This window comes from Lycium barbarum, chromosome 11 (assembly GCF_019175385.1).
Source record: "Lycium barbarum isolate Lr01 chromosome 11, ASM1917538v2, whole genome shotgun sequence".
In the NCBI taxonomy this organism is placed as follows: Eukaryota; Viridiplantae; Streptophyta; class Magnoliopsida; order Solanales; family Solanaceae; genus Lycium; species Lycium barbarum.
In genome coordinates this window covers 117,482,471-117,507,875 of record NC_083347.1, presented here as the reverse complement: position 1 = coordinate 117,507,875, position 25,405 = coordinate 117,482,471, and the positions used below count along the sequence as shown (strand labels likewise).

General features: G+C 34.0%; 3 protein-coding genes across 5 annotated transcripts; 1 reads left to right on the top strand and 2 right to left on the bottom strand.

Moving 5' to 3' along the window:
* Positions 1–1,864: 1,864 nt before the first annotated feature.
* On the bottom strand, positions 1,865–3,816 carry LOC132616554 (protein S40-6-like). The gene is made up of 2 exons (XM_060331041.1): positions 3,366–3,816; positions 1,865–2,648 (listed from the first exon to the last, which is right to left on the bottom strand). Exon 2 carries the CDS (start codon positions 2,621–2,623, stop codon positions 2,234–2,236), a length of 390 nt encoding a protein of 129 aa, XP_060187024.1. The 5' UTR covers positions 2,624–2,648; positions 3,366–3,816; the 3' UTR covers positions 1,865–2,233.
* An 8,749-nt stretch (positions 3,817–12,565) lies between these two features.
* On the top strand, positions 12,566–19,518 carry LOC132617293 (putative disease resistance protein RGA4). Of its 3 annotated transcripts, none has more exons than XM_060332266.1 (3): positions 12,566–12,822; positions 14,590–16,790; positions 17,257–19,518. In XM_060332266.1, exons 2-3 carry the CDS (start codon positions 14,595–14,597, stop codon positions 18,496–18,498), a joined length of 3,438 nt encoding a protein of 1,145 aa, XP_060188249.1. In that variant the 5' UTR covers positions 12,566–12,822; positions 14,590–14,594; the 3' UTR covers positions 18,499–19,518. The 3 variants fall into 3 exon arrangements, with proteins under 3 accessions (XP_060188249.1, XP_060188248.1, XP_060188251.1); XM_060332265.1 differs by having other exon boundaries at positions 12,566–12,833; XM_060332268.1 differs by lacking the exon at positions 12,566–12,822 and adding an exon at positions 12,850–13,935.
* LOC132620181 (uncharacterized) lies at positions 18,935–24,952 on the bottom strand. The gene is made up of 6 exons (XM_060334875.1): positions 24,720–24,952; positions 22,956–23,705; positions 22,285–22,475; positions 21,462–21,668; positions 20,242–20,344; positions 18,935–19,465 (listed from the first exon to the last, which is right to left on the bottom strand). Exons 1-6 carry the CDS (start codon positions 24,927–24,929, stop codon positions 18,935–18,937), a joined length of 1,992 nt encoding a protein of 663 aa, XP_060190858.1. The 5' UTR covers positions 24,930–24,952.
* Positions 24,953–25,405: the final 453 nt, after the last annotated feature.

Sequence of the window (25,405 nt, the reverse complement as noted above, 5' to 3'; positions counted from 1 at the left end):
TCTTGTGTTCTGAAGCTTGCCATGTATAACGTCGAAATTGGAAAACTTGCTATATATAGAAAAGAAACATTTTTTGGGAAATGCAAAAATTGAAAGTAAGGCCCTTAAATTGAGATGGAGTGAGTAATTTATAACCACATGAACGATTATGATTTCTTTTAGATCAAAGATTTTAGAAATTTTTTCTCTCACTTGAATTTCATGTCAAATGCTACCACATGAATTGAAACGGATAAAGTGGTCTTCACACTGTTTTTTAGAATCATTTTTTCGGTCAATCAAAAACATGTAGAGTAGTGTCATAAAAGGTGTTTTTTTTTTTTTTTGGTTTACCATCCGTTGTCTGATAATTGTATGCAACCCAAACTAATTCAGATTTGCACAACATAAGACCCATTTAAGAAGGGTGGGGGTGGGGAGCTAATTTTCTTCATACTCAAGGCTCAAATCTGAAACCTCTGATTAAAGGTGGAGGAATCCTATCCATCTCACCACAACCCTTCTTTGGCAAAAAAAAAAATGATGTGTTACCCATTTAGCATTTTATGTAAGAGTAATTCAAATTTTCACTTTTTTCCAAAAAAAAATCACTGTATTTGAAAATCAGCATTTGGCCATAAAAATTCCAAATACAACTTGAATTTACATGTAAAATGTGAAAAACACCTAAAATCATATTTTCACTTTTAAGTCCATTCAAACAACCACATATTTTTTGCAAAAACTATAATCAAACACAATTCCATCTTCAACTCCAACTTCAGAATTCCAAATAAAGTGAAAAATATTTGATTTTCATGGCTAAGTGCCTGCGAAGCGTTCTCATCCTTAATATGTACTCCCTACGGCCTACATACTAAAGCAACAAACAGAAATATATACTGTAAAAGGCCTTTTTTCCATACATACATAACAAGAAACTTCCTCCGGTCTCCTGATAAAATTCAAGACCCAAAATTGCCTCTGCCACGATGGCATATACAAATTAAAATCGAGAAAATAAGAAAAAGGAGAAGTTAACCAAAATAAAGAAGGAAAAAATGCTATAGTAGTTTAACTATTTAATATTCGAAATCCACTTGCCCGACTAGTGAGGTGACATCTTGCTCTGCTAATAAGAAAAATCATAAAAAAGATAGCCTAGCGACACAAAGTATTTCTCATTCACACGGAGTCCAAGGAATAGGCTGCACCCCATGGACATATGATGTAGAGTATTTCTCATTCACACGGAGTCCAAGGAATAAGCTGCACCCCATGGACATATGATGTAGACTGTCTATTCTAACGTGGGCACTAACCTCTAAACTTGCTAATAAGAAAAATAATAAAAAGAACAACTATGTACATAAAGTATCCCGCATTGACACATGATTCGAGGAAGGCCTGCATGTAATGGGTGTGATATATGCAGTCTGCCTGACGCAAGCATATTTCATGGCTTGAACCTATAACCTATAAGTCAGATGAAGATAATTTTATCCCGAATTTCGCTAATATAGAAGATCATATTGCTAAAAATGACAATGACACATGATGAAGATGGATTGCCTCATGTTATTGTTGGATGAATTCAACTAAAATCTACTGTAACGGTGATGGTATTTTATTCCAAAAACAGTCTTCCCTTAAGTGTCCTCCCAACACCTTACACAGAAAAAGGAGAAATTTGACTTCTAGTAAACCTCCTAGCTGTATATTCATATGGTGGTACCATTCCATCACCATAATCATGACCACAATCTTCATCTTCTACAATATCATCAACCCTTCCATAATAACTATTCTTCAAGAATCTTTGTGCCTACTAAGGCATATACAAATTAAAATTGGGAAAATAAGAAAAAGGAGAAGAGAACCAAAATAAGAATCATTGGATGTTAAATTATTAAGTATTCGAAATTCACTTAGCTCAATCAAGGGCAACCTCTTGCCTTGCTAATAAGAAATATCATAAAAAGGGGCAGTTAGGTACACAAAGCATCCCACGTTGATATGGATCCGCCGAAGGGCTTAACCACAAGGGCAAGGGAGTACTATGTACACAACTTACTCTGATGCAATCACTAGTGACTAATGCGACGGCTCGAACATATATGCTATAGGTTATACGAAGACAACCCTGGCGTTACTAAAAATGACAATGACACCTGATGAAGATGGCTTGCCTCATATTGTTGTTGGTTGAATGCTACTAAAATTTACTATAATGATTTTGATGTTGATGATGATTTTATTCCAAGAAACCAGTCTTGGTTAAAATAGCATTCCTCACTTTACTAAGATCTCTTCCCTTAAGTGTTCTCCCAACACCTTCACACATAGAAGAAGGAGCAATTTGACTTCTAGCAACCCTCCTAGCTATATATTCATGTGGTGGTACCATTCCATCACCAAAATCACCACAATCTTCATCAACACTTCCATTATTACTACTTGATTTCTTGTTATAAATTTTGGACCAATCAGGGATTTTAACAGGAGCTGATGATTGTTGTGGCACTTTGGATTCATGGTTGCTAATTGCACTTTTAGCTCTTGGAATCACCTTTGGAGCAGTGGATAATTTCCTCTTCATAACATGATGACTCCATATATCTTCTTCTTGAAAATCTCCATCCATATTTTCCCCCCTGTTTTGTATTGTTCTGTAGCCAACATAATAAAACTGTCATGATGTTGCCACTAGGAGAAATTTAAAAGAAAAAGACACTTTCATCATGAGTTAAATCTCCCAATATTTCAAGAATTACAATAACAACATAACCAGTGTAATCTCACGAGTGGGGTCTAGAGAGGGTAGAGTATACACAGACCTTATTCCTACCTCGTGAAGGTAGAGAGGTTGTTTCCGAAAAACCCTCAGCTCAAGTGCAATAAATCAAAATAGTTTTGAAAAAGTTTCAGGAATTGAGTATGAAAAAAGGTTGATTTCTTGAATGTGTCTTAAGTGCTATGCATTGCTGGTGTAAAAATATTTACACAATCAAGTTATATTGCTCGGACTTTTAAAATGTTGTCGAGTGTGTATCGGGCTCTTCAGAAATAGTGCATTTCTATTTCTAGGACCATATACAATTGCGACAATATTTTTGAAGAATTCAAATAACATATTCTAATGGTGTAAATATTATCACACCAACTATACATAAAACTGATGACTCATACAAGAAATCAACATCTCATATAATGCCACGACGCGCGTGTCGAATTACTCCAAAAATATTCAATTTTTTGAGGATCCAACACAAGTACAGCGTCATTTAAAACAGCCCGAGCAAAATAACAATCAAGTCATTTAGAAAATAGATAGATCATTATATTGAACATGGAGTCATAACTTTATAAAAATGCTAGTAACCAACCTGATATAATAAGTTGAACTGCTCCGATAATATAAAAAATCTTTTCACTGACGATGTATATAACTTTAGTCCCTCTTTGAATACCAAGAACAAGCTAGCAAATTTCCCAAATATTTGTAGGTAAAGGCCTAGTTCTCTTTCTGATGAAAAAAGTTGGTTTTCTAGGAAATCATCAAAGATCAAGAACCTTCTTTGCTTTTGGCCAAATAACTCCCAACTTTTTAGCTAAAAAGGGGAAATCAGAATTGAATAGCAACTTCCACAAAAACCCCAGAAACTATTTTACTATGGCTTTTGCAAAATGCCAAACAAGGTACACAGATTTTCAAGTGCTATATTAGAAGGAAAAAAGGCAAAACAGTGAGATAATAAACTGGAAACTAAAAAAGAAAATGAGGTTTTTCAAGAAAGTTTTCGGTTTCCACTATGTGTTCTCAATCACATTTCTCTTCCAAAAAAAAAGGTTTATAACTTAAATTCTGGAAGGAATATTTGGAATATTTTAGTACATGAAAATCCAAAAGCGCCCACAGTTTAATATAGGTTGTAAATTAAGGGGCCCATGGAAATCTCACAAGACGATAAATTTGTCTATTTCAGTGAAAACTTTAGTATTATATAGAAAAAAAAAATTGAAGTAGGATTTTTCTATCTGGCAAAAAATAAGGAGTAAACTTTTTATATGAGTAACATTAAGTGTTTTTTTTTTTTTTTTGTCATTTTGGCCCTTTTACTTGAGGCCTAGTAATGTTCAAGTCTTTTAATTTTATCATTAGTAACTTATATTTTAGTGGAAAATATAAAAGAATTTATGTATAATTTTTTTCTTCTTGTCAATTTATTTTTATAATATAAGACAAAAATTAACATTTCTTTTTAATTACGGCTTTCTCTAAAATCTTGTGTGAACGTGTGATGCTTCACGTAAAAATCTTATGTGTTGAGGCGAGGTGGGCGGGGGGTGGTTTAAAACATTTAAAATGTACTTAGGTGCACTATGGGGTCAGGTACAGAAATTAGATTCGGAAAAATGGAGAGAAACTATTGGATTTTGGGAAACTTTCACTGATTTAGGTTATCCTTGTCCAACTCATGAAACAACTAATTTTTGCACAAAAAACCAGGGGAAAATGGTCAGTGACAGTGAAAAAAAGATAAACACCAAAAAAAAAAACCATTTTTGGAATATGCTAAACACCTAGTCAGCTGATGCATAGGGATTTGTGCAGGGTGGATCAGTCTAGTGAATAAATTTTGGATTTGTCCGATTTAATAGTTTTAACTCAAACGTTAATATTGTGTAAAATAGCTAGTGAATAAATATAAATAACGGATTTCAAGCTTAAAAGTCCCATGGAATGTGCTGAAATTCTAAATCCAAACTAATAAAGTTCAAATTCGGAATCTAGTCCTATAAATTGTGGTCTTTTTTTTTTTTTGGATATAATGGTAAAAACACACATGAACTATTATTTTTTCACAAATTTCATATTTCAACAATCAGTTGTTCTCTTTTTCTACTTGAACTATTAACATCTATGTATTAAAGCACACTTTAGTTAATAGTTTATGTAGGGAAAAGTAACTGATAATTGGCCTAATTAACTTTGAGGTGTGTTTTAATACATATATAATAATAATTCAGATAATAAAAATGAACAACTGATAATTGGCGTAAAACTAGCAAAAAAAATTATAGTTGAAGCGTATTTTTGGCCATTAACTTTTTTTTCTCATGGCCTTTAAAGTGTGACACTGTGACTTGGAACTTTCTTTCATCTCTTTTTAGTCATTGCTAATCTCTTTGTTTCTCAATTTTTTTTTTTTTTTGGGTTAAATGTTTCTCAACTTTAAGTGCTGCTTGTTTTCAGTTTTTGCTCAAATATTGACTCTGGAAAGACAATAACAAGTGTCATGAGATTCCGGATTATTGATACTCCATGTTTCATAATAAGTAATTTTTTTAGTTATGCAAACTCTTTAAGAAAGTGTTTACTCCTAGAAAATTAAGAGTATTTTTACTAACTTACCCCTAATTATATGTCTAGAAAAGAAAGATTATTTAATGATTCTTGATTATGTAAGTAACGATAATTTTGAAAGAATAAGATCAATTTTTTCTTGAACTCCTAAAGCACCACTTATTTTGAAACAAAATGAAAAACCTAAAACACCATTTATTTAGAAAAAGAGGGAGTATTATCTCATCGAACTTTTACAATATATATAAGTGCCATGGGGGGTACGAACACAGCTTCCAGTAGTTGTACGATGAGCTTCACAATTTGTACACGCAATGAATGTTTGTATCCTAAGCTATATAACTTGTACACTTAATCCAACTATTTTTATATTCTGCGTAGACATATGTCATAATACTTAATATTTATTCTCTTCTCATGTATAGACGTATGCACTTAAATTTTAATTCTCCGACACATTTATTTTCTTCGTGCACTTTTACTTAGACGTATGCAGTTCAATTTTAATTGTCGTACACAAATTTATTTTCTCCGTGTACTTTTACTTGTTCACTTTTGACTTTTCACGTTCTTGCTGAATATTTATTCTCTTCTCATGTACACATGTATGCACTCCAATTTCAATTTTCTGACACATATTTATTTCCCCCGTGCATTTTTACTTGTTCACTTTTGACTTTTCATGTTATTTAAGAATTAATAAATGAAGTACTCCCTCCGTCCCATATTAGTTGACCACATTACTTGACTTTTCACGTTCTTTAAGAATTAATAAATGAAGTACTCCCTTCGTCTCATATTACTTGGCCACATTACTATACTTGATATTTAATGTTCTTTAAGAATTAATAAAAATGAAGTACTCCCTTCGTCCCATATTACTAGGCCACATTACTAAAAATATATATTTTTCTATTATATTTCTATTATATATAAGTGTCAAAGGAGGACCAACATAGCATTAACAAATTGTACATAGAGCATTCCATGTTGTACCCATCTATTTCTATTATATTCTATTCTATATTATATATATTTTATATTATATTTTTCTATTATATATAAGTGGCTAAAGAGGACTAACACCGCATCAAATACTTGTACCAAAAGTTTTACAAATTGTACACGCAATGAATGCTTGTACCCAAAGTTATATAACTTGTACACTTTACACAACTATTTTTTTATCCCACGTGGACATATGTCATAGTACTTAATATTCATTCCCTTCTCACGTATAGACGTATGCACTTCAATTTTAATTCCCCGACACATTTATTTTATCCGTGCACTTTTACTTGTTCACTTATGACTTTTCACGTTCTTTCTGAATATTTATTCTCTTCTCATGTATAGACTTATGCAATTCAATTTTAATTCTCCTATACAAATTTATTTCCTCTGTGCACCTTTACTTGTTCACTTTTGACTTTTCACGTTCTTTAAGAATTAATAAATTCCACGTGGATATATGTCATAGTACTGAATATTTATTACACGTATGCACTTCAATTTTAAATCTCCGACACATATTTATTTCCTCTGTGCACTTTTACTTGTTCACTTTTGACTTTTCACGTTCTTGCTGAATATTTATTCTCTTCTCATGTATACATGTATGCACTTCAATTTTAATTCTCCGACACATATTTATTTCCCCTGTGCACTTTTACTTGTTCACTTTTGATTTTTCACGTTTTTTAAGAATTAATAAATAAAGTACTCCCTCTGTCTCATATTACTTGGCCACATTACTTGACTTTTCACGTTCTTTAAGAATTAATAAATGAAGTACTCCTTTTGTCCTATATTACTTGGCCACATTAAACACCCAAGGTGGATGAACACAACAACAATAAGTTGTACAAAAAGCAACTGAAATTGTACGCTAAGCAGAGACTAACATTTGTACATTTCAGAAGTTGAACATTAATTCTACCTCTTGTGTGTTTACTTTTTAAGTCTCCACGGGTCCGCAGTGTCTTAATTGTCCTTTCATTTGGCTTATACTCCCTCTGTCTCAATTTAAGCGTCTACGTTTGACTAGACATGTAGTTAAGAAATAAAGATAGACTTTCAAATCTTGTGGTTCTAAATTAAAAATGTGTATAATATAATAAAAAAATTCTTTGAATCTTGTGATTATAAACTTGACATGTAGGATATTTGAATTGTCAACTTACTAAATATAAAAAGAAACGGACATAATCAAAATAAGATAATTTTTTTTTTAATTTTTAACAACAAACGCCCAAGTGGACGAACACAACAACAAGAAGTTGTACGAAAAGCAACTGAAATTGTACTCTAAGCGGAGACTAACATTTGTACATTTCAGAAGTTGAACATTAATTCTACCTCTTGTGTGTTTACTTTTTAAGTCCCCACATGTCTGCAATGTCTCGGTTGTCCTTTAATTTCCTGCATTTGGCATATACTATACTCCCTCTGTCTCAATTTTAGTGTCTACGTTTGACCAGACACGGAGTTTAAGAAATAAAGATAGACTTTTGAATCTTGTGGTTCTAAGTTACAAATGTGTATAATATAATAAAATATCCTTTGAATCTTATGATTATTAACTTGACATGTAGGATATTTGAATTGTCAACTTACTAAATATAAAAAGAGGCGGACATAACCAAAATAAGACAAATTTTAACAACAATTGAAAAATTAAGGGGGAAAATAAGAGGAAAAGAAAAAAAAATATGGAGACTCACTAAGGAGAATCGCAGCATACTTTGCAAAATATACAAACCATAAAAACTAACTAAATTAAGTAATCAAATTAATCATGTTGGATCCTGTGCATTGCACGGGCATAGTTTGATAGTTTTATTAAATATAAATAATATTTGCAAAAGAAATAATATGTACACATATAATCTGCCAACAATGCTTGGAAATGGTCCAAAGCAAACATCAATTTGAAAGTTGAAACATGAAGTGAATCTTAAAATTTCCGAAGTCCCATGTCCAAACACATATACAAGACGAACTGTAATAATATGTCCAAATAATATGTCCACGAGTTATGTATTTTCACTTTATACGTATTTTATGGCACTAAATTATGTGTTTTCACTTTATCTATAGCTCTTAAAATTCAATTATTAGATTTAGTATAAACATCGAATACAAGTAAATAATTATACATAATTTGTACGCCACTAAAAATATACTACTCCCTCCGTTCACTTTTGACTATGCACACCTCATTAGAAATAATAAATGAAGTGCATAATTTACCAATGTACCCATATTAATTGGTGCATATTTTTATTGGATTTGATCACTTGATTTTGACAACTATGCTGAGGCCATGTTGAGGTACTTGTATAAGTTGAGGGAGTTTGAAAGACTAAAGGCCAATCAGAACAAAGGTTCAAATAACGATGAAGATACGGATGAAGAAGCTGCAGCAAGTGAATCTGAGAAGCAAGAAACTAGTACTCCTCCAGCACCATTAGAGTTTAATGTAATGGAGAGGGGTAGCTATAATTAATGATAGGGAACTAAAGGGGATGATTTGTAGTTTCAATTCGGAAAATTTTGGATCATAAATGATTTGAAGTGAGTATTTAATACTATGGGTAAAACATGAAAAAAGAAATTGTCTTGTCTTGATATGCTAAAAGTGACAAGTAAAAGTGAAAATCTATTTTTGAAATATTGAACAAGTAAAAGTGAACGGAGAGAGTATATGTTAGCTTATTTATAGCTCTTAAGACTTGAAGTTTAGCTGTTAAATTGCATATAAACATTAAATGCAAGTATATGTATCGAACGTATATGTCTAGACGCAATGAGCATACACATGTCAATGGTTGTGGGATGGAGTCTTTTCAGCGCATACATCAAGTAAATTTGTTCACTTAATTATAGTCAAGTGATATACATTTTTATCTTAATATAAGTTTAACGACGATTAAATTTCTTGATTTAAAATAATCATTAAGTCTGTGTAAGTATTCTGCGTTAAAAGAATTTAGCACAACTGCGTGTACTTAAATGTAGGCCCGTTTGGACATGGTTTGAAATCATGTTTGGACATGCAATTTGAATGTTTTAAGGAGTATTTTCTCTTATAGACATAAAAACCTCACCAGTTGTGAAAACTATCAAAACATTCTCAATTCTTATACAATCTTACCAAATGAGCAAGTCATAGTTCATAACAAAATTAATACGTTAATTCATAAAAACTGGCTCAAAATTAATACTAGAAGACTTTTCTAAAAATACAACATCAATTGATCAAATTTTATTTCAATAAAAAAGAAAATTTAACATGAATAGTAATGTAACTACTCTTTAATATAATCCTCTTACATGGTACGGACAATCTCTTCACGCCGAGCATGCAATTCTAGATTAGATGATTGAGAAGATGAACCAACATTGCTACTTTGAGCCAGTTGTTGGTCAATATCATTAGCAATTATATCATCATGTTCATATTCCGTGAATATTTCATCACTACTTTGGTAGAAATATACAAATTAAAAGGTTGGTAAACATAATAAAATTTGGTGGAAGTTAATGAGATTGATAAATGATTGATAGGGTAATTTTTAAAAATATCTACCAACTTTTGAGTCTTTTTTAACACAATATAAACTTATGAGTTAAATTTTATATTTAAAAAGTTAAAATCATAATTTTAAATCATGAGTGAAAACACATGTTCAAAAGCTAGTTTGAAATTATGGTTTGAAAATGCATGGCCAAACGCCTTCGTAGACTCATCAATTTACATTTTTCTCAAATGTTTCATGTCCCTCACGATTATAATTTATATTCAGTTATATATAACGAAAGGCAAAAATGTAGGTCGCAGACTACATCTATAGTCTACTTAAAAATCATTTCATAATCCTTTCAGAATTTACTTTTCTTTTAGGACCTACTTCTCTGACAAAAGGGCAACTAGATAGGTATAAGATGTATTTCTAATTTATGCCAATAATGTCAAAGGAAAACGAAAAGGTGGTTTTAATTTGCATAGCATAAATGGAGGCCTACCAAACAAAATTTTTATGTAAATAAGGTGCTCTCTCATGGTCCTATTTATGTCCCATCATGCGGTGAATATTAGATTAAGGCAGAATATTTCGACAAGATCTTATATTTGTTTTGAATTGCATTTAGACGTTTGAATTATGCCATGTTCCTATTGAACACCTAACTAACGATAGAATGTTCCTCGACATGTTCGGCGGTTTAAATTTTGAAAAAGCTTCTGCACGTGTTATTAAAAGTTCATTACGTAAATAAGTTAACCACTTAAAATATATAATCTATTTTAGTTATACGCATAGCCTTATAAACTATAAAGCCTCGGGCATGTTTTAATAATTAACACTGATATATATAATTAAAGTAATACATAGATGAGTCATATTAATTCCTTTCATCAGCTTTTTCAACAGACAACAGCTTAGCAGATTCATAAACAAGATAATAAGGGATTTGGACAAATTTAATTACATGTCCAACTTCACGACAACATTCAAATAAGCTAATGAATGTGATACAATATGCCATCTTGGATAGGAAAAGCACTACGACTAGGAAATTGTCATCAACTTTAACATAATCGTAAAACTGTAGGTGCAAATAAGTGGAGGAACATGGTCACTTTTCTTTCTCACCAATGTAGTTGAATTGATTGATTGATTTTTTTTTGTTTTCCGCCCGGTACACGGTAATTGCATTGGATCTTGTTGAAGTGTATGATTATCTCATCTAAAAGCTAAACTGTTAGAGAGAACACACTTTTGTTTATTTAAGATTATATTCTCAACATGCCTTCTTACGTGCAGACCTGATTTTTTTCTTTTTTCATTGGCCAAAAATGTTGAAATTCTTTTTGATAATGGGTGGCGGTGAGAATCGATTCTAGGACCTCTTACTGCTCTGGTATCATGTTGAAGAGTATGATATCTCATCTAAAAGCTTAAGTTGTTAGAAAGAGCACACTTTTATTTATTTAATTATATTCTCAACAGATCTCGATGAATATTGATTTACGTCGTATAAGATTTATTGAAGGAAGAAGTGTTTTCTATCAAGATTTTTTTCATATCCATGACACTCGCCCAAAACTTCTGATTAAAGATAGAAATCGATAATATCTGTCTCGCCACACTTCTTGGCTGTGGAACTGATTGATTGATTGAGTGAAAAGGAGGCACAATATGAGAGATTTTTTTTTTCTTCATCTTTATGTACTTTTCTTCTTCTCTTTGCCTTGTGAAGATAAGTGGGGACTCAATGCATATGGTCATTGTCTTCATTGAAAATGTTCCCGATCCCATCAAGTCTCACTCATCCACCACTTACACAAATCTTTCTTTTCCCCTTTCATTAGGAAATGTTCAACTTGTTAATTAGTGGTTATTATAGAATGGGGTCGTTTAATTACTACCATGTAATTTCTATAATAAAGGTTATAGATCATTGATTGCGACATTTACTAATGATTGAACTTTTAAATCCTTTTGGTTGGAAGATTCAACTAATTTCTTGGTAAGCACGAGTTTAAATTCTATTTACTAATAGTAAAATCTTTCATACCATTAGGTGAAATTGATTTATAATGATAAGTAATTATTCATTGTAAGTTTGATATAGTAACTTTAAAAATAGAGTAACAAACATGATAGTCGATTAAATTGCTTGGTACTTTTTTTTAAAAAAAAATGTTGGCAATTAAAGGATTTTATTTCCATGTTAAAAAATTTAGTATTTTTCAACGACTTTTGAATATGCTGTTATTTTTCAATCATAGGCTCTTAAAATGATTATTTGTGAATTTTCTCACTTTTGGAATCTTGGCCAAACATAAATTATTATTTTAATATTAACAATTTTTTTTTAAAATTATTTAGCCAAACACAAATTACTATAAAAAACTTATGTAAATATACCATTTGGCCAACTAGTTTACCAAAGCATAGCTGAAGTATACACTGCCTAGACGCTTCAGTTGTATATGTTGTGTATAAGCATGTATATTATATGTTATAGGTATGTATATTATATGTATAGATATGTATAATATATGTATATTTAGTATAAACTATATACTACTTATACATTTTATACCTATTTTGTAAACTAGAAGGCGAAATGATATTTCACTGTAATTTTCTCAATTACAAATGTCAAAAAATACTTTTCAAACAGAACAGGCTATTACTCTACTTTGGAAAGTTGACCAAATCAACTGTTTTTCAAATCCTCTAAAAATATCATAGAATACTTGGCAGAAGATCCAAGATCAATCCAAAATAGTACTATTATGTTTTGACCTTTGAGCAAATAAATCATAATTTATTATAGGCGGAGGGGAAAAAAAAGGAGTCTCTTTGTTCCAATATAGTACTTACTAAAAATCCTACTTCACTTTTAAGAGTTTCAATTCAAGAAGCTAAACATATTTACTATATCTGAAGCATAATAAATAGGTAATTCTCTGGTAAGTTCAAGAAAGTTACTTTATAATTCATGAAAATTGAAATTTTAATTTTGAGTTTAAGAGATTTAATATGATACTAAAAGGGGGTTTGTTTATTTGTGATTTAGTTCTTTACTTTTTTTCAATTCTGATTTCTTTCTCCTGATTAAATTATGCTAATATTTTTAAAGTTACTGTTTCTTTTTTCATAATGTTTTGTCACGATTTCTACCGTATTTTGTCACGGTTTCTTCACTATCGTTATTTCTTTTTTCGGCCTGGTTTGATATGCTTATTTTTTTAGCCGAGGGTGTATTGGAAACAACCTCTGATCTGCGTACACTCTATCCTCCTCCGCAGATCCCAGTTGTTGTTGTTGTTTGTTATCTTAAAGTACTCTGTTGTGAGCTCATCAAGTACTTTGCTTGTGAGTAATAGTAGGTTGTGTGGTAGATTAGTTGAGGAACATGCAGGCTGTCAGTCAAAATTGAACTTGTTTTTTCAGGGAAACAATGGAAGAGAACCTATTTTTTTTTAAAAAAAAAAACTAAATCAAAATTAGGTTTGCTCTATTGAGTAATGAAGAATTTGTTAGGAAGAGAAAGGAAGCTAAGTGTGTTAAGTAAAAGGAAAAATATTTTCTAGGAAATATTTTTCATTAAGAAATCATTAACAGTGGTTGCTTCGAATTTCAAAATATATTTTCTCCAGGAAATTTTTTTCCAACAATAAGGATACATGACTTTCTTCACTTATGAGTGGAAGTCATTTTTTCCTAGCTTGTGCAGTTACAATGTGTTACCTACTTAATACAAACCAACTAAGGTTGAAAATTATTATCTAAGGTGGAAAATCATAACACCTTTTAAGGTTGTTTATATCCTATGTTGGTTGGACCCTCCAAAAGTGTTGCCGCATCCTGTCGGATCCTCCAAAAATGCATAGCTTTTGGAGGATCCGGCGCACACCTGACAGTATTTTTGAAGAGTCCGAGCAACATAGTTTATATCTAAATTCCACCTGTTCTATGGAGTTCAAGAACAAAATGGCTATTCCTTGTTTGTCCTTACTGCAAAAGGGGGAAAGCAACTGAGCAAAAACAGCAGTGCTCCCTAAACAGTGGGTAGGTTGTATCAGTTTATTGCCGGATTAACTAAATTAGCTTTTTGATTGTATATTAAGCTGGTATTTATTTTCACCGAAGTAGAATTTTTGGCAATGTGATGCTAGAATTATGTTTAACCTATAAAATATATAAGCCCTCTTAAAACAACCTAAGACTATGCAACCTGAAATCTTTATTTCAATGAAGATTCTTTTGAGTTCTGTTGTAGATAACGTTGTCCTTTGTTCCCAAGCCCTCTCTTAGATGTCATTGCATTCAGAGGGCTATGATCATTGCACTTCCCCAACATGTCATAATAAATGGTATGTTAAAACGGTGTTCACAATATTCTTGGTATACTGTATACTATAATTATTGTTGAATCATGGTTATACTGTGATTACTGGTGTAATATTACCAATGTTCATGATATTTGTTGAATCATAGTATACTGTGATGATTGGTATATTAGATGGTATCCACAATATTCTTGGCATATAGTGAATCATGGGATATTGTGATTACTGATATGTGCAAATTCCTCAACGATTTCCTCTTATAGCAGGTGTAAAACACACAAAATTTGACTTAATTCTCTGTTTAATTGCAATTCTGAATGCTCTCCTACTGATACTTGCGCTACTCAAAATTTTCCTTGGTTTGATTTGCAAGGCAACATGGCAGAAGCATTCATCGAAGTTTTATTACAAAATCTAAGCTCTTTTATCCAAAAGGAGCTTGGATTGCTCTATGGCGTCGATGAAGAATTAAGAAAGCTTTCAAGCTTGCTATCGACAATCAAGGCTGTCCTCCAGGATGCTGATCAGGAACAACTGAAAGAAAAGGCAATAAGAAACTGGTTGCAGAAGCTAAACAGTGCTACTTATGAAGTTGATGATGTCTTGGATGAATGTGCAGCGAAAGCCATCAGATTGCAGGAAAATGCCCGAAGGATTGGATGTATTTCCATGCCATCTGGTTTTTCTTTTGAGAATATTTTGTTTCGTCGTCAGATAGGGCAAAAGGTTAAAGATGCCATCAGGAAACTAGATGGAATTGCTGAGGAACGTATTAAATTCCATTTGTCTAAAGTTGCGACCGCGAAGAAACAATCCACAACAGACGAAGTACGTGAAACTGGCTTTGTTTTAACTCCGGCAGAAGTCTATGGAAGGGACGATGACAAAAGGAAGATTGTTGAAATCTTAATGAAGCATGTGGATGATTTTCGAGAGCTTTTGGTTCTCCCTATAGTTGGAATGGGGGGTCTTGGAAAGACGACTCTTGTTCAATTAATTTTCAATGATGTGTGGGTACACGAACATTTCGATTTGAAAATTTGGGTTTGTGTGTCATATAATTTTGATGAGAAGAGGGTGATAAGAGCAATCCTCGAAGCCATAGTTGGGAAAGATATAAATGTTTCTGAGTTAGCTTCTTTACAAAGTCACCTCATAACCTTGTTGAGAGGGAAAAGATATTTACTCATTTTGGATGATGTTTGGAATGAAGATCAAGAGAAGTGGGATAAATTAAAAGCCTTACTAACAATTGGATCTAGAGGTACTTCAGTTATTACCACTACTCGCCTAGAAAAGGTTGCTTCAATTATGGGAACAGTACAGCCACATCGTTTATCCTGCTTGTCCGCGCACGACTGTTGGTTGTTGTTCAAGCAACGTGCATTTGGCCTAGATAGAAAACAGAGCCCCAAACTTGTTGATATTGGAAAAGAGATTGTAAGAAGATGTTGTGGGCTGCCTTTGGCTGCTAAAACTCTAGGAAGTCTTTTGCGCTATAAGAGTGATGAAAAAGAATGGTTGTTTGTCAGAGATAGTGATTTTTGGAATTTGCCACAAGAAGAAAGTTCAATCTTGCCTGCTCTAAGGTTGAGCTATTTTCACCTTCCTCAAGATTTGAGAAACTGTTTTGCTTATTGTGCTATATATGAGAAGGACTCCAAAATTGACAAAGAAGAGCTAATTTATTTCTGGATGGCAAACGGATTTATCTCATCCGAGGGAAATTTGGAACCTGAGGATAGGGGTAATGAAGTATGGAATGAATTATACTGGAGATCTTTGTTCCAAGAAGTTCAACAAAATTCAGATGGGAGGATGTTGTTTAAGATACACGACCTTGTTCATGACCTGGCCCAATCTGTAATGGATGATGGAATTCATCCAACAAAACTTGAAGGATGGGAAAAGATATCGGTGAGCAGAATTCGCCATGCAACAATACATGCAGAAGATAAGTCATTTCTTGCTTTTCCTAAAAGTACTATGCCTTACAACCCTTCAACAATCACAATGTATGGTTCTTTAAGGGTGTTGATTTTTTGCTCTGTTCAGTTAAAGGAATTGCCATCTGCAATCGGAAATCTAATACATTTAAGGTATTTGGACCTTTTCAGTACATGTATTGAGAGTCTTCCTCACAGTATATGTTCTCTTCAGAACTTGCAGATGCTAAGTGTAGAAGATTGTTGCTTACTTCGTGTTTTACCAAAAGATCTGAAATATCTGAGAAATCTTCGACATCTTCGGCTAAGAGGCTGTCCATTGAGTCACATGCCTCCTAATATAGGACAATTGACACACCTCAAGACTTTAAACAAGTTTGTTGTGGGGAAGAAAAGTTGTTCCAAGCTTAGTGAATTGCGAGACTTGAATCTTCAGGGAGAACTAGTTATTGAACACCTTGAGAGGGTTGAAAATCATATGGAGGCGAAAGAAGCTCTAAGTTCAAAGAAAAACCTCCAAAGTTTAGCTCTGTACTGGAACCATTCCAATGGGTGTGAGTCATCAAAGGATGTTGATCTGCAGGTGCTCGAAGCGCTAGTGCCTCATTCCAACCTTCAGCATTTGAAGGTATTGTTAGGTGTTTTCCCTGATTTTCTTAACATAATGGGGTTTTCTTTTTCCTAAAAGGAAATATAAATTTTTCATATTTGACTAATCCTTTTTCTTGGAGAAAAAGGTTTGGACTTCTATAAATTGAGGCCCCTTCCTTCTCACTTGGCAGCATCCACAATGTAGCTTAAGGGCTTTGGGAGTCTTGTTTAGGGGAGAACTTGTGAGACACAATATGTCACTTTGTCACTTGTGTTAACCTATTTTTTCTGAGTGAATTTTGTGAGGTTATATTTCTCTCGATATTTTGTACTCTTTTATATAGTGGATTGCTCATCTCTGCCTCTGGATGTAGGTCGATTGACCGAACCACGTTAAATTAGTGTGTCTCTTTGTATATTTCTCTTTTGTTGTCTGATTTATCGTCTTTGGAGATTTTCTTTGTTAGCTTTCGCATGACATCTGCTTGCTTCGGTCCTAACAGGTATCCGGTTTCAGAAGTACATCCTTGGCAAGTTGGATGAGGGCTTCAGTTTTGGAAACCATCATTACCATTGATCTTCATGATTGTAAATACTGCTCGCATCTCTCTCCACTAGCTCAGCTTCCTTGTTTGAAATTTCTTTCACTGAGGGGAAGTCATGCGGAGTACATTGACAGTGACCGTGAAAGCGGAATATCCCGATTAAGAAAGTTCCCATCCTTGGAATCACTCGAGATGTGCAACCTCCCGAATTTAAAAGGAGTTTCAATCGAAGAAGGTGAAGAACATTTTCCAAGTCTTCATGAAATATGGATCGAAGATTGCCCTTTGCTGACATTTCCGCGTCTTCTATCACTCAGAAAATTGAGAAATAGGAAATGCTCAAACATGACTCTAGCCTCTATCCCTAATCTTTGCAGTCTTACTTGCTTAGAAATTGCTTACAACAAGGAACTAACTTCTTTCCCTGAAGAGGTGCTAACAAACCTCACCAACCTTGAAATATTGTCGATAGGGGGTTTCACAAAGCTGGAAGTACTGCCGAACAGCCTGGCAAGCCTCATTGCATTGAAGTCCTTGCATATTGGTTACTGCAACCAACTAGAGTCTCTACCAGAGCAGGGATTGCAAGGCCTCACCTCAGTCCGTAAATTGTCAATCAACTGCTCTGATAGATTGAGATATCTGTCTAGAGGATTCCGGCACCTAGCTTCCTTGGAGGAACTGGAAATTTTTGGGTGTCCAAAGTTGATTTCTTTTCCACACGAGATTAAACACCTGAATTCCCTTCATCGTGTTCACCTTGATGGCCTGCCAATGTTCCAATCGCGAGATGACAGCCTGCCAATGTTCCAATCTCGAGATGACACTATTCCTCAGGCTTTGTGGCAATTGCCTGAGGATTTACGAAATGTCCAGAATCTGCAATCACTTTCTGTATGTAGATTCCCAAGTTTGATTTTATTGCCCGAGTGGTTAGGAGAACTTACGTCTCTCAAGGAACTGAACATATTACAGTGTGATAATCTTGCCTCACTGCCAGAGTGTATGGAGAGAATGAACCTTCAGTCCTTGAACATTTTGGGTTGTGCAATATTGGAGAAGCGTTGCGAGCCAGGACAAGGAGAAGACTGGTATAAGATTGCGCACATTCCAAAAGTGAAAGTCAGTCAGCATTGTGCTCTTGTTGGTTTCAAGTTGTCATTAGACAAGTTCATTGGTCTAGGGCAATTTCACTTATAGAAGGCATCATCAGCTGATGCAATCAAGACTAAATTTAGTGGAGATGGCTAGAAGCTAACAGTGACAAAAGCTTTCAACTTTAATGGTTTTGGTGTTATGTGAATGAAATGATTATCATGCAAACTGTTTTCACTCCTAAAGACCAACTTTTTCAGATATGACTACAAGTTGCTGCCACAGAACAACTTTTCATCAAGAAGAAAAATGCTGCTCCACAGAAAGATCAACTGCTCATGCTCAAATTTCATCTCTGTCAAATTTGAATATTAAAATAGTGTATATGGTCATGATTTAATAGGTCAGGTCCACTTACTTTGTCTTATGTTGATCTGAAATGAAGAAAATGCTACAATTATGGACATCCCAGTGGACCCCCTCGATTTTTCTAGAGAGAAGAAATACGAATTGCTTTAACTTCCTAGCACTAAAGTTTGTTTTACTTCTTTCTTGAATCTGTACTGCTTGAACTGCTATTGGACTCCCTTTTAGCCTCATCTGATCCTCCATTTTGTTTCTCATCAGTCCCTAAAGTTTCTGGAATCAAAGGATGATGACTGTAGTAAGAATATGGTTGTCCTGAAATGCAGCTTCCAGGTGCAATATATCTATAGGAAGAAGGGTGAGGAAATGGCGCAAACGCATTAGGTTGAGGCCAATATACTAAAGGCATGACAGAATTTGGTGGATACATTGGGAAAACAGGATATGAACATTGGTTATGGTAGAGAATATTGGATGCGGTATTAGCCATTACAGGCCTTGTCATATCTACTGGTGCTTGCGTCACTGGACTTGGAGACGAGGCGTAGCCCATTAATCCGAACGGTGCAGGAGATGGGGCAGAACATGAAGGTTCAGGATGTATAGTTGTAACTTTCTCTGAAGTTTTGGTCTTATAGATTGCTTCTCTCTTGATTTTCATTTTCGTCAATGCTTTTTTCCCTTGCTCAGAATTGGGACTAATATCCTGGAAGAACATGAATATTGTGTTAGTCTAAACTGTGAAAGTTAAACTCGAAACTCTACAAGCTACGAACTTCGTCGCTAATATGTCACTAGATTGCTCATAGCTATCAGAATTTTTTGATAATCCATCGCTAAATAGGATTAGCGACGGATTTTGTTGTTTAGCTACAGAATTTGTCCGTCGCTAATACATGCATTTTTAGCCCTTAAGGGAGGTTTTCACAAGATGATTAACTTTAAAATCACAAACAATGAATATCTCGCCTACTTATACTCAGAGGTAGAGCCAAGTAGGGCCGAGGGGGTTTCGGATGAACCCCCTTCGACGGAAAATTACATTGTTTATATATGGTTAAAATTATTTTTATGTATATATGGTAGATGTTGAACCCCTTTGGTGTCTTTGTGTGTCTGCTTCTTAATATTTTGAACCCCCTTAATGTAAATCCTAGCTCCGCCACTACTTATACTCCCTCCTTTTCAATTTAAGTTCTTAGTTTGACTAGACACAGAGTTTAAGAAAATAAAGGAGACTTTTGAATCTTATGGTCTTAAACTAAAAATGTGCGTAATGCGCCAAAATGTTCTTTGAACCTTGTGGTCTTAGTAGAATGTTGGAATGAGAAAGTTACGAAATATAGAAAGAGTCATTCTTTTTTAAATAAACTAAAAAGGAAAGTCAGATACTCAAATTAAAACGGAGGAAGTAGTATCCTTAAGAAACATTTAGGCAAGAGTAATTACTAGTAACTGAGTTTTACTTTGCAGCAGAATTACCACAAATTCTGGAGAAAATTGACCATGAGTTGCATATCTTACTATAGCATCAGTCTCATAATGTGATAGAAATAACTCCTCCCTTTCTGCATCCTCATCTGTCCTGCAAATGTAGAGATGATTCGACAACATAAGAAGAATCTCCCGAGCCCAAAAAATAAAAAAAATATTGCCAGCAGAACATCTCCGAACAAGGTAATGGAAATAAATTGAGAGGAGTTTTGCAGATGAACTACAGGATTATTACACAAATAGCCATCCAGATTCACTGTTTACTTTTTCTAGCCAGTATACATAGATTATACACTGATAATACATGGATATACACATATAATACAACGATTATACATATATTATACATCTGCTGGCTATTTTTAGTTTAAGTGGTCGGGCAGACGCTATTTAGATTACTTCTTCATCAACCATTCCTCCACCTCGATTTACGTGTCTTTGTTTCAAAAAGAATGTTATCTTTATATATTAAGTATGTTTTGAATTCCAACAATCCCATTTTACCATAACGGCAGTCTCTTATAGGAATAACATGACATTTTTAAGACTACAAGATTCAAAAGGTATTTTTGGAATGTTATACACGGCTTTAGTTTAAGGTTCTTTAAACTTTGTATCAATTAAGTCAAACTAAGATATATGAAAATGAAACAGAGGGAGTATATACCATTTTTATGCGATAAGTTGTAGGCTACTTGAAAATATACAAGATAAACATGTAATGTAGAATACTTGTAATACTTCTGGAGGAGGTCAAATGTTTTTTTTTTTTTTACATTCTTAAACTCTGTATCAAGTCAACTAAGATATATATATATATATATATATATAAGATGAAATGAAGGGAGTATATACCCTTTTTTCGTGATTCACTATAGGGCTACTTGATGAAAAATATATGACATATGCAATGCAGAATATGTTATGAATGGGGAATTGACAGATTACGTTTGGGGCCCCAGTTGAAAGGATCATGCATGTGATGTGGCTATAATAGAAGAGGAAATGTTGCCTTAGGGTTAGCAATGAAGTTGTCTCTTTATTTTCTTTGTTGCTTAGATTAATTCTGGAACCTCCCTCCCTTCTTCCTTTTTTTATGTACTTCTTTCCTTGGAAGATTTGATTACTAGTTTGGACATGAACTCTTACAATTGTACGTGTAATTCGAACTATCCATCTCAATACAATAAGGGTTCGTTACAGAATACCTGTAATACTTCTGTAGGAGGTTCAAGTTCTTATATTTGGTTTCCCTTTGAACCAGATCATTTGGAAAGCCAGCCATGAAGAGAAGTGTAATTCCCAATGCCTTAAAGAAGAAGCTTCCGCTGCGAATATGGACCAGCATTGCCATCCGACATATAACCGGACCAAAAGATTTTAGTTTGTTTCTTCCCATCCGCTGCCTGACGTATCTGGTATGACAATGCATCAACTTTAAGTTACTATAAGCAAGAAAAATTCTGCTGACTTTGTTTCACAGACTACTAAAATCTCAACTATGAGAAAAAGTGCCTTACCAATTTCATGTTTGTTCATTAGACAAGATACTTCTAAATTTTGACAGATAGGCAACTAAAAACTAAGATATGAGTGACCGGTAGAGCTAGGAGATTGTGCCACTAATTTTGTATTGTACACTGGTGTCTAAGTTATACAGTCAAACCTCTCTATAACGGCTCTGTCCCGATAATTTTTGGCTGCTTAGCGGAATGCTGCTATAGAGCACATATAATATAACATAACATGAAATATCAGTTCCACAAAAAATATGGCTACTAGTGAAATATTGTTATAAAGGATGGTTGTTATAGAGAGGTCTGACAGTATACACTATCAGTGCAATTTAACAGTTATTGCAGCTTATTACTCTACTTTTTAGATTTCCATATCAGGCTCGATATGGAGAGTTACATATAGTTCAACTCAACCTAATAGCATAAAAATTCTTTACACTTTCAATACATGAAACATAAAGTCATGCACTATTGCAACGAAGCGTATAAGATACAATTAGTCAAGCAGTCTTACTCATTTTGAGGAAGATTTCTTGTCCTTCCTCCATACTTGATGCATAGGAATAAGCATGACGGGCAGCTAGCATCAGCCGGACGCATGGCCTTCTCCTCTTCGAGTATTTTAACAGGACATAAGGCTCGGTTCTGTTTGTTGGGAAAGAATATCTTCCTCCGAACTCCAGGATTGTCGTATAATACATGTTCCTGACGTAGGACATATCAAGTCAATTGAAATTTGAACCACTTATAGGTATACGAAAGTAATACATCAAAAGTTTTAGACATCCAAGTTTAGTAAAATAACTTGATTATAAGTTTCAAAGATTTCTATCAGTCTGTTATAAGAATGAACATGGTCATCAAGGAAATTAAGCTTTTCTTCTGCTAATGAATAGTGTACAATGGACAGATTTCTGTTCTTACAATAAACATTTGCTTCTTTGAAAGGAGAATTTAGACTAAAAATATAGCCGGCGGATGACATGTATAATATGTGTTTAACCGTGTATAGTCAGTGTATAATCTATGTATACGGCTAGGAAAAGTAAACAGTCAATCCAGTCTGCTATTTCTGTAACGGATCCCTTATTGAAACTAACTAGACATCTCCACATGCAGTTTAATATCCCAAAAAGACAATCGGAGGAACTGAAATGCGACATATAATTGAAGTTAGTGGCATACCCCTGGATTTTTTGCATCAATATATGGTTCTCCCTTGTGCAAAATGCTGAAATGGTTGAAGTCTAATTCATATATGTCCTCACTCCCATGTCTTATACCGAGAGGCGCAAAAACTAAGATTTTTCTCATAGTATGAGATTGAGCATTTTCCAGGGAAAGCTCTTTTGATCCTAGCAGTTCGCTTACTTCCTTTGGACAAAAAGCCATCTTTAGGGACTTTTTATGTGACAATGCACTTCCCTGTCTTCTTATTCCATGATCAATCGAACGCGCTTCTGAAAGTTCCTCGTAGGTTTTGAGCATATTAAATTCTTCATTATTACAGTTCCTGAGTCCCCTTGCGTTCTTGTAAACGTCCATATCAGTTGGTGAACTCTTTGCTTCACCGCTATCTTCTATCTCCTTTTCAATTTTCAAGTTCTTGACGTTTTTTATATGCATAATGTCAGTATAAGTGCCATTGTCATCAGATTCTTGGTCATCTTCGTCTTCGCTGTCATCAGGATCATTGTCTTCAGCTGAATCACTGTCTTTGGATCTTTCGAAATTCAGAAACTTAGTATCATCCATGCTCATCCAATTCACTAGGCAACGTTCTGTATGAATGTCTTCCATTAGGAGGATTTCTGTGTGATCCTTCACCTCGAAGTCCATGTTTTGTGTTCTGTCCTCGTTATTGTCGACACATTGTGCTACTTTTTGTCTCTTGGGCTTTCTGAAATGCCTTTCCCCTATACTTTGAGAACTAGCCTGTCATAAAGATAGTTAAAATAAGCATGGGTGTATTTGAATGTTCATAAAAGTTTACAAGAAGATTTTCACTAATAAACTGTTAATATGCTTAATCTATGACGTTGCAGGTATACAAAGATAAATATAACAGGATAAAATTTCTGCTTCTCAACATAACATAAATGCACTAGTGCTGAAATCTGAAACCGTAGCAAGTGATTAATTATGTTATCAGAATCTTTTCAACTCCAACTTTTTTGAATATGCTCAAACAAATGCTACTGAAATAGAAACTTTGAAAGTGAATCATGTTATTGCATACACTCCGAGGGAAACTCATGGTTGAACTTTTTTTACACTATATGTTGCTCGGACTTTCCAAAAATATTGTTCGTATACGTGTCGGATCCTCCAAAAATGCATTACTTTTGGAGGATCAGGCTTTTTGGAGGATCTGACACACACCTATCGACATTTTTGAAGAGTCAGAGCAACACAGCTTATTACTTCCAACAAGTTACTTGGTACCTTCGTTGCTACAGTTGTTAATAGAGTTTTCGTCGCCATCACCCCTCCCCCAAGCCTCAGCCCACTAAACATATGATGGCATAAAGCCATAAACCATTATTTCACAGCCTAAGGAGAAGTTTTGTTCAAGGAATTATTGCAGAGGTCTTAACTATTGAAGTTCAACCTGTATGGATAAGCAAAAACAACCATCTATCAACTATAGAAATCAGCAACCAGTTTCATATAGTATCTTTTAACTCTTCAAGAAGAGCAAAACAATGTGGCCAAAAGGAATTTCACAGACAAGAAAATAGATCTTGGGTGCTTAAGTCAACATCTAAAATTGAGCTCGTGAGATGAGAATTTTCCAAGACCATAAAGGAGACACGACAACTCATTCCCTCAACTAATGTGGGACACTTAATGATAGTGAAGCACTATGAACAGATGATCAAAAGCCAAGTAAGAATCACAGTAACAATGATATAGCTAATATATAAGAGTTAAGTTGAGCAATCATACATTTGCATTTGAGAACTTGAAGTCTTTTTGTTTTTCTTGTATTTGAGACTCAAGAGCTGATATTCTCTCCATGAGCTCTGAATTTTTCTGTTTCTCCCTTTGCAATTCAGCAGAAATCTCAGCGATACTGACATTCAGAGTTTTCTCTTCTTTCACTTCTTGCTCAACAATGCAACATGCAGAAGCATTGACCCTGCTGTTTTTCGACATTTCTGTTGTGATATTTCACCTAAAATCCAAATAAAAAAAAAAGTTTCAAACTTTACAGTTGAGCAAAAAACCGAAGAAGTATGTCTGACTTTGAGATGGATTCGGTAGAAGCTGTGGCTTTTAATGCAAATGATAAAGATGAACAGGAACTGGTTATTATCTAATTTAAGAAGTACTATTGAAGAACTTGATCAACTCAATTTGCCTCAGTCACAACTAGCTCAGCTAGTTTAACTATTTTAATGCTGGTCAGTGGACTCATCAAATAAAAATTACTCATCATAAGCCAAAAATTACACTACATATATAAGGTCAAAATTACCTTTTTAGGTTTGTACGGTAGAAGTTAAATCCCCTTGGCTTCTTCGTGTGTTTGCTTCTTTATATCTCGAAGGGTAGCGCTAAGTGGAGTTTGGAGAATAATCCAGCCATATTGAGTGTAAGACAACCTCTCCTCCATTTTTTGTAAGTTTATT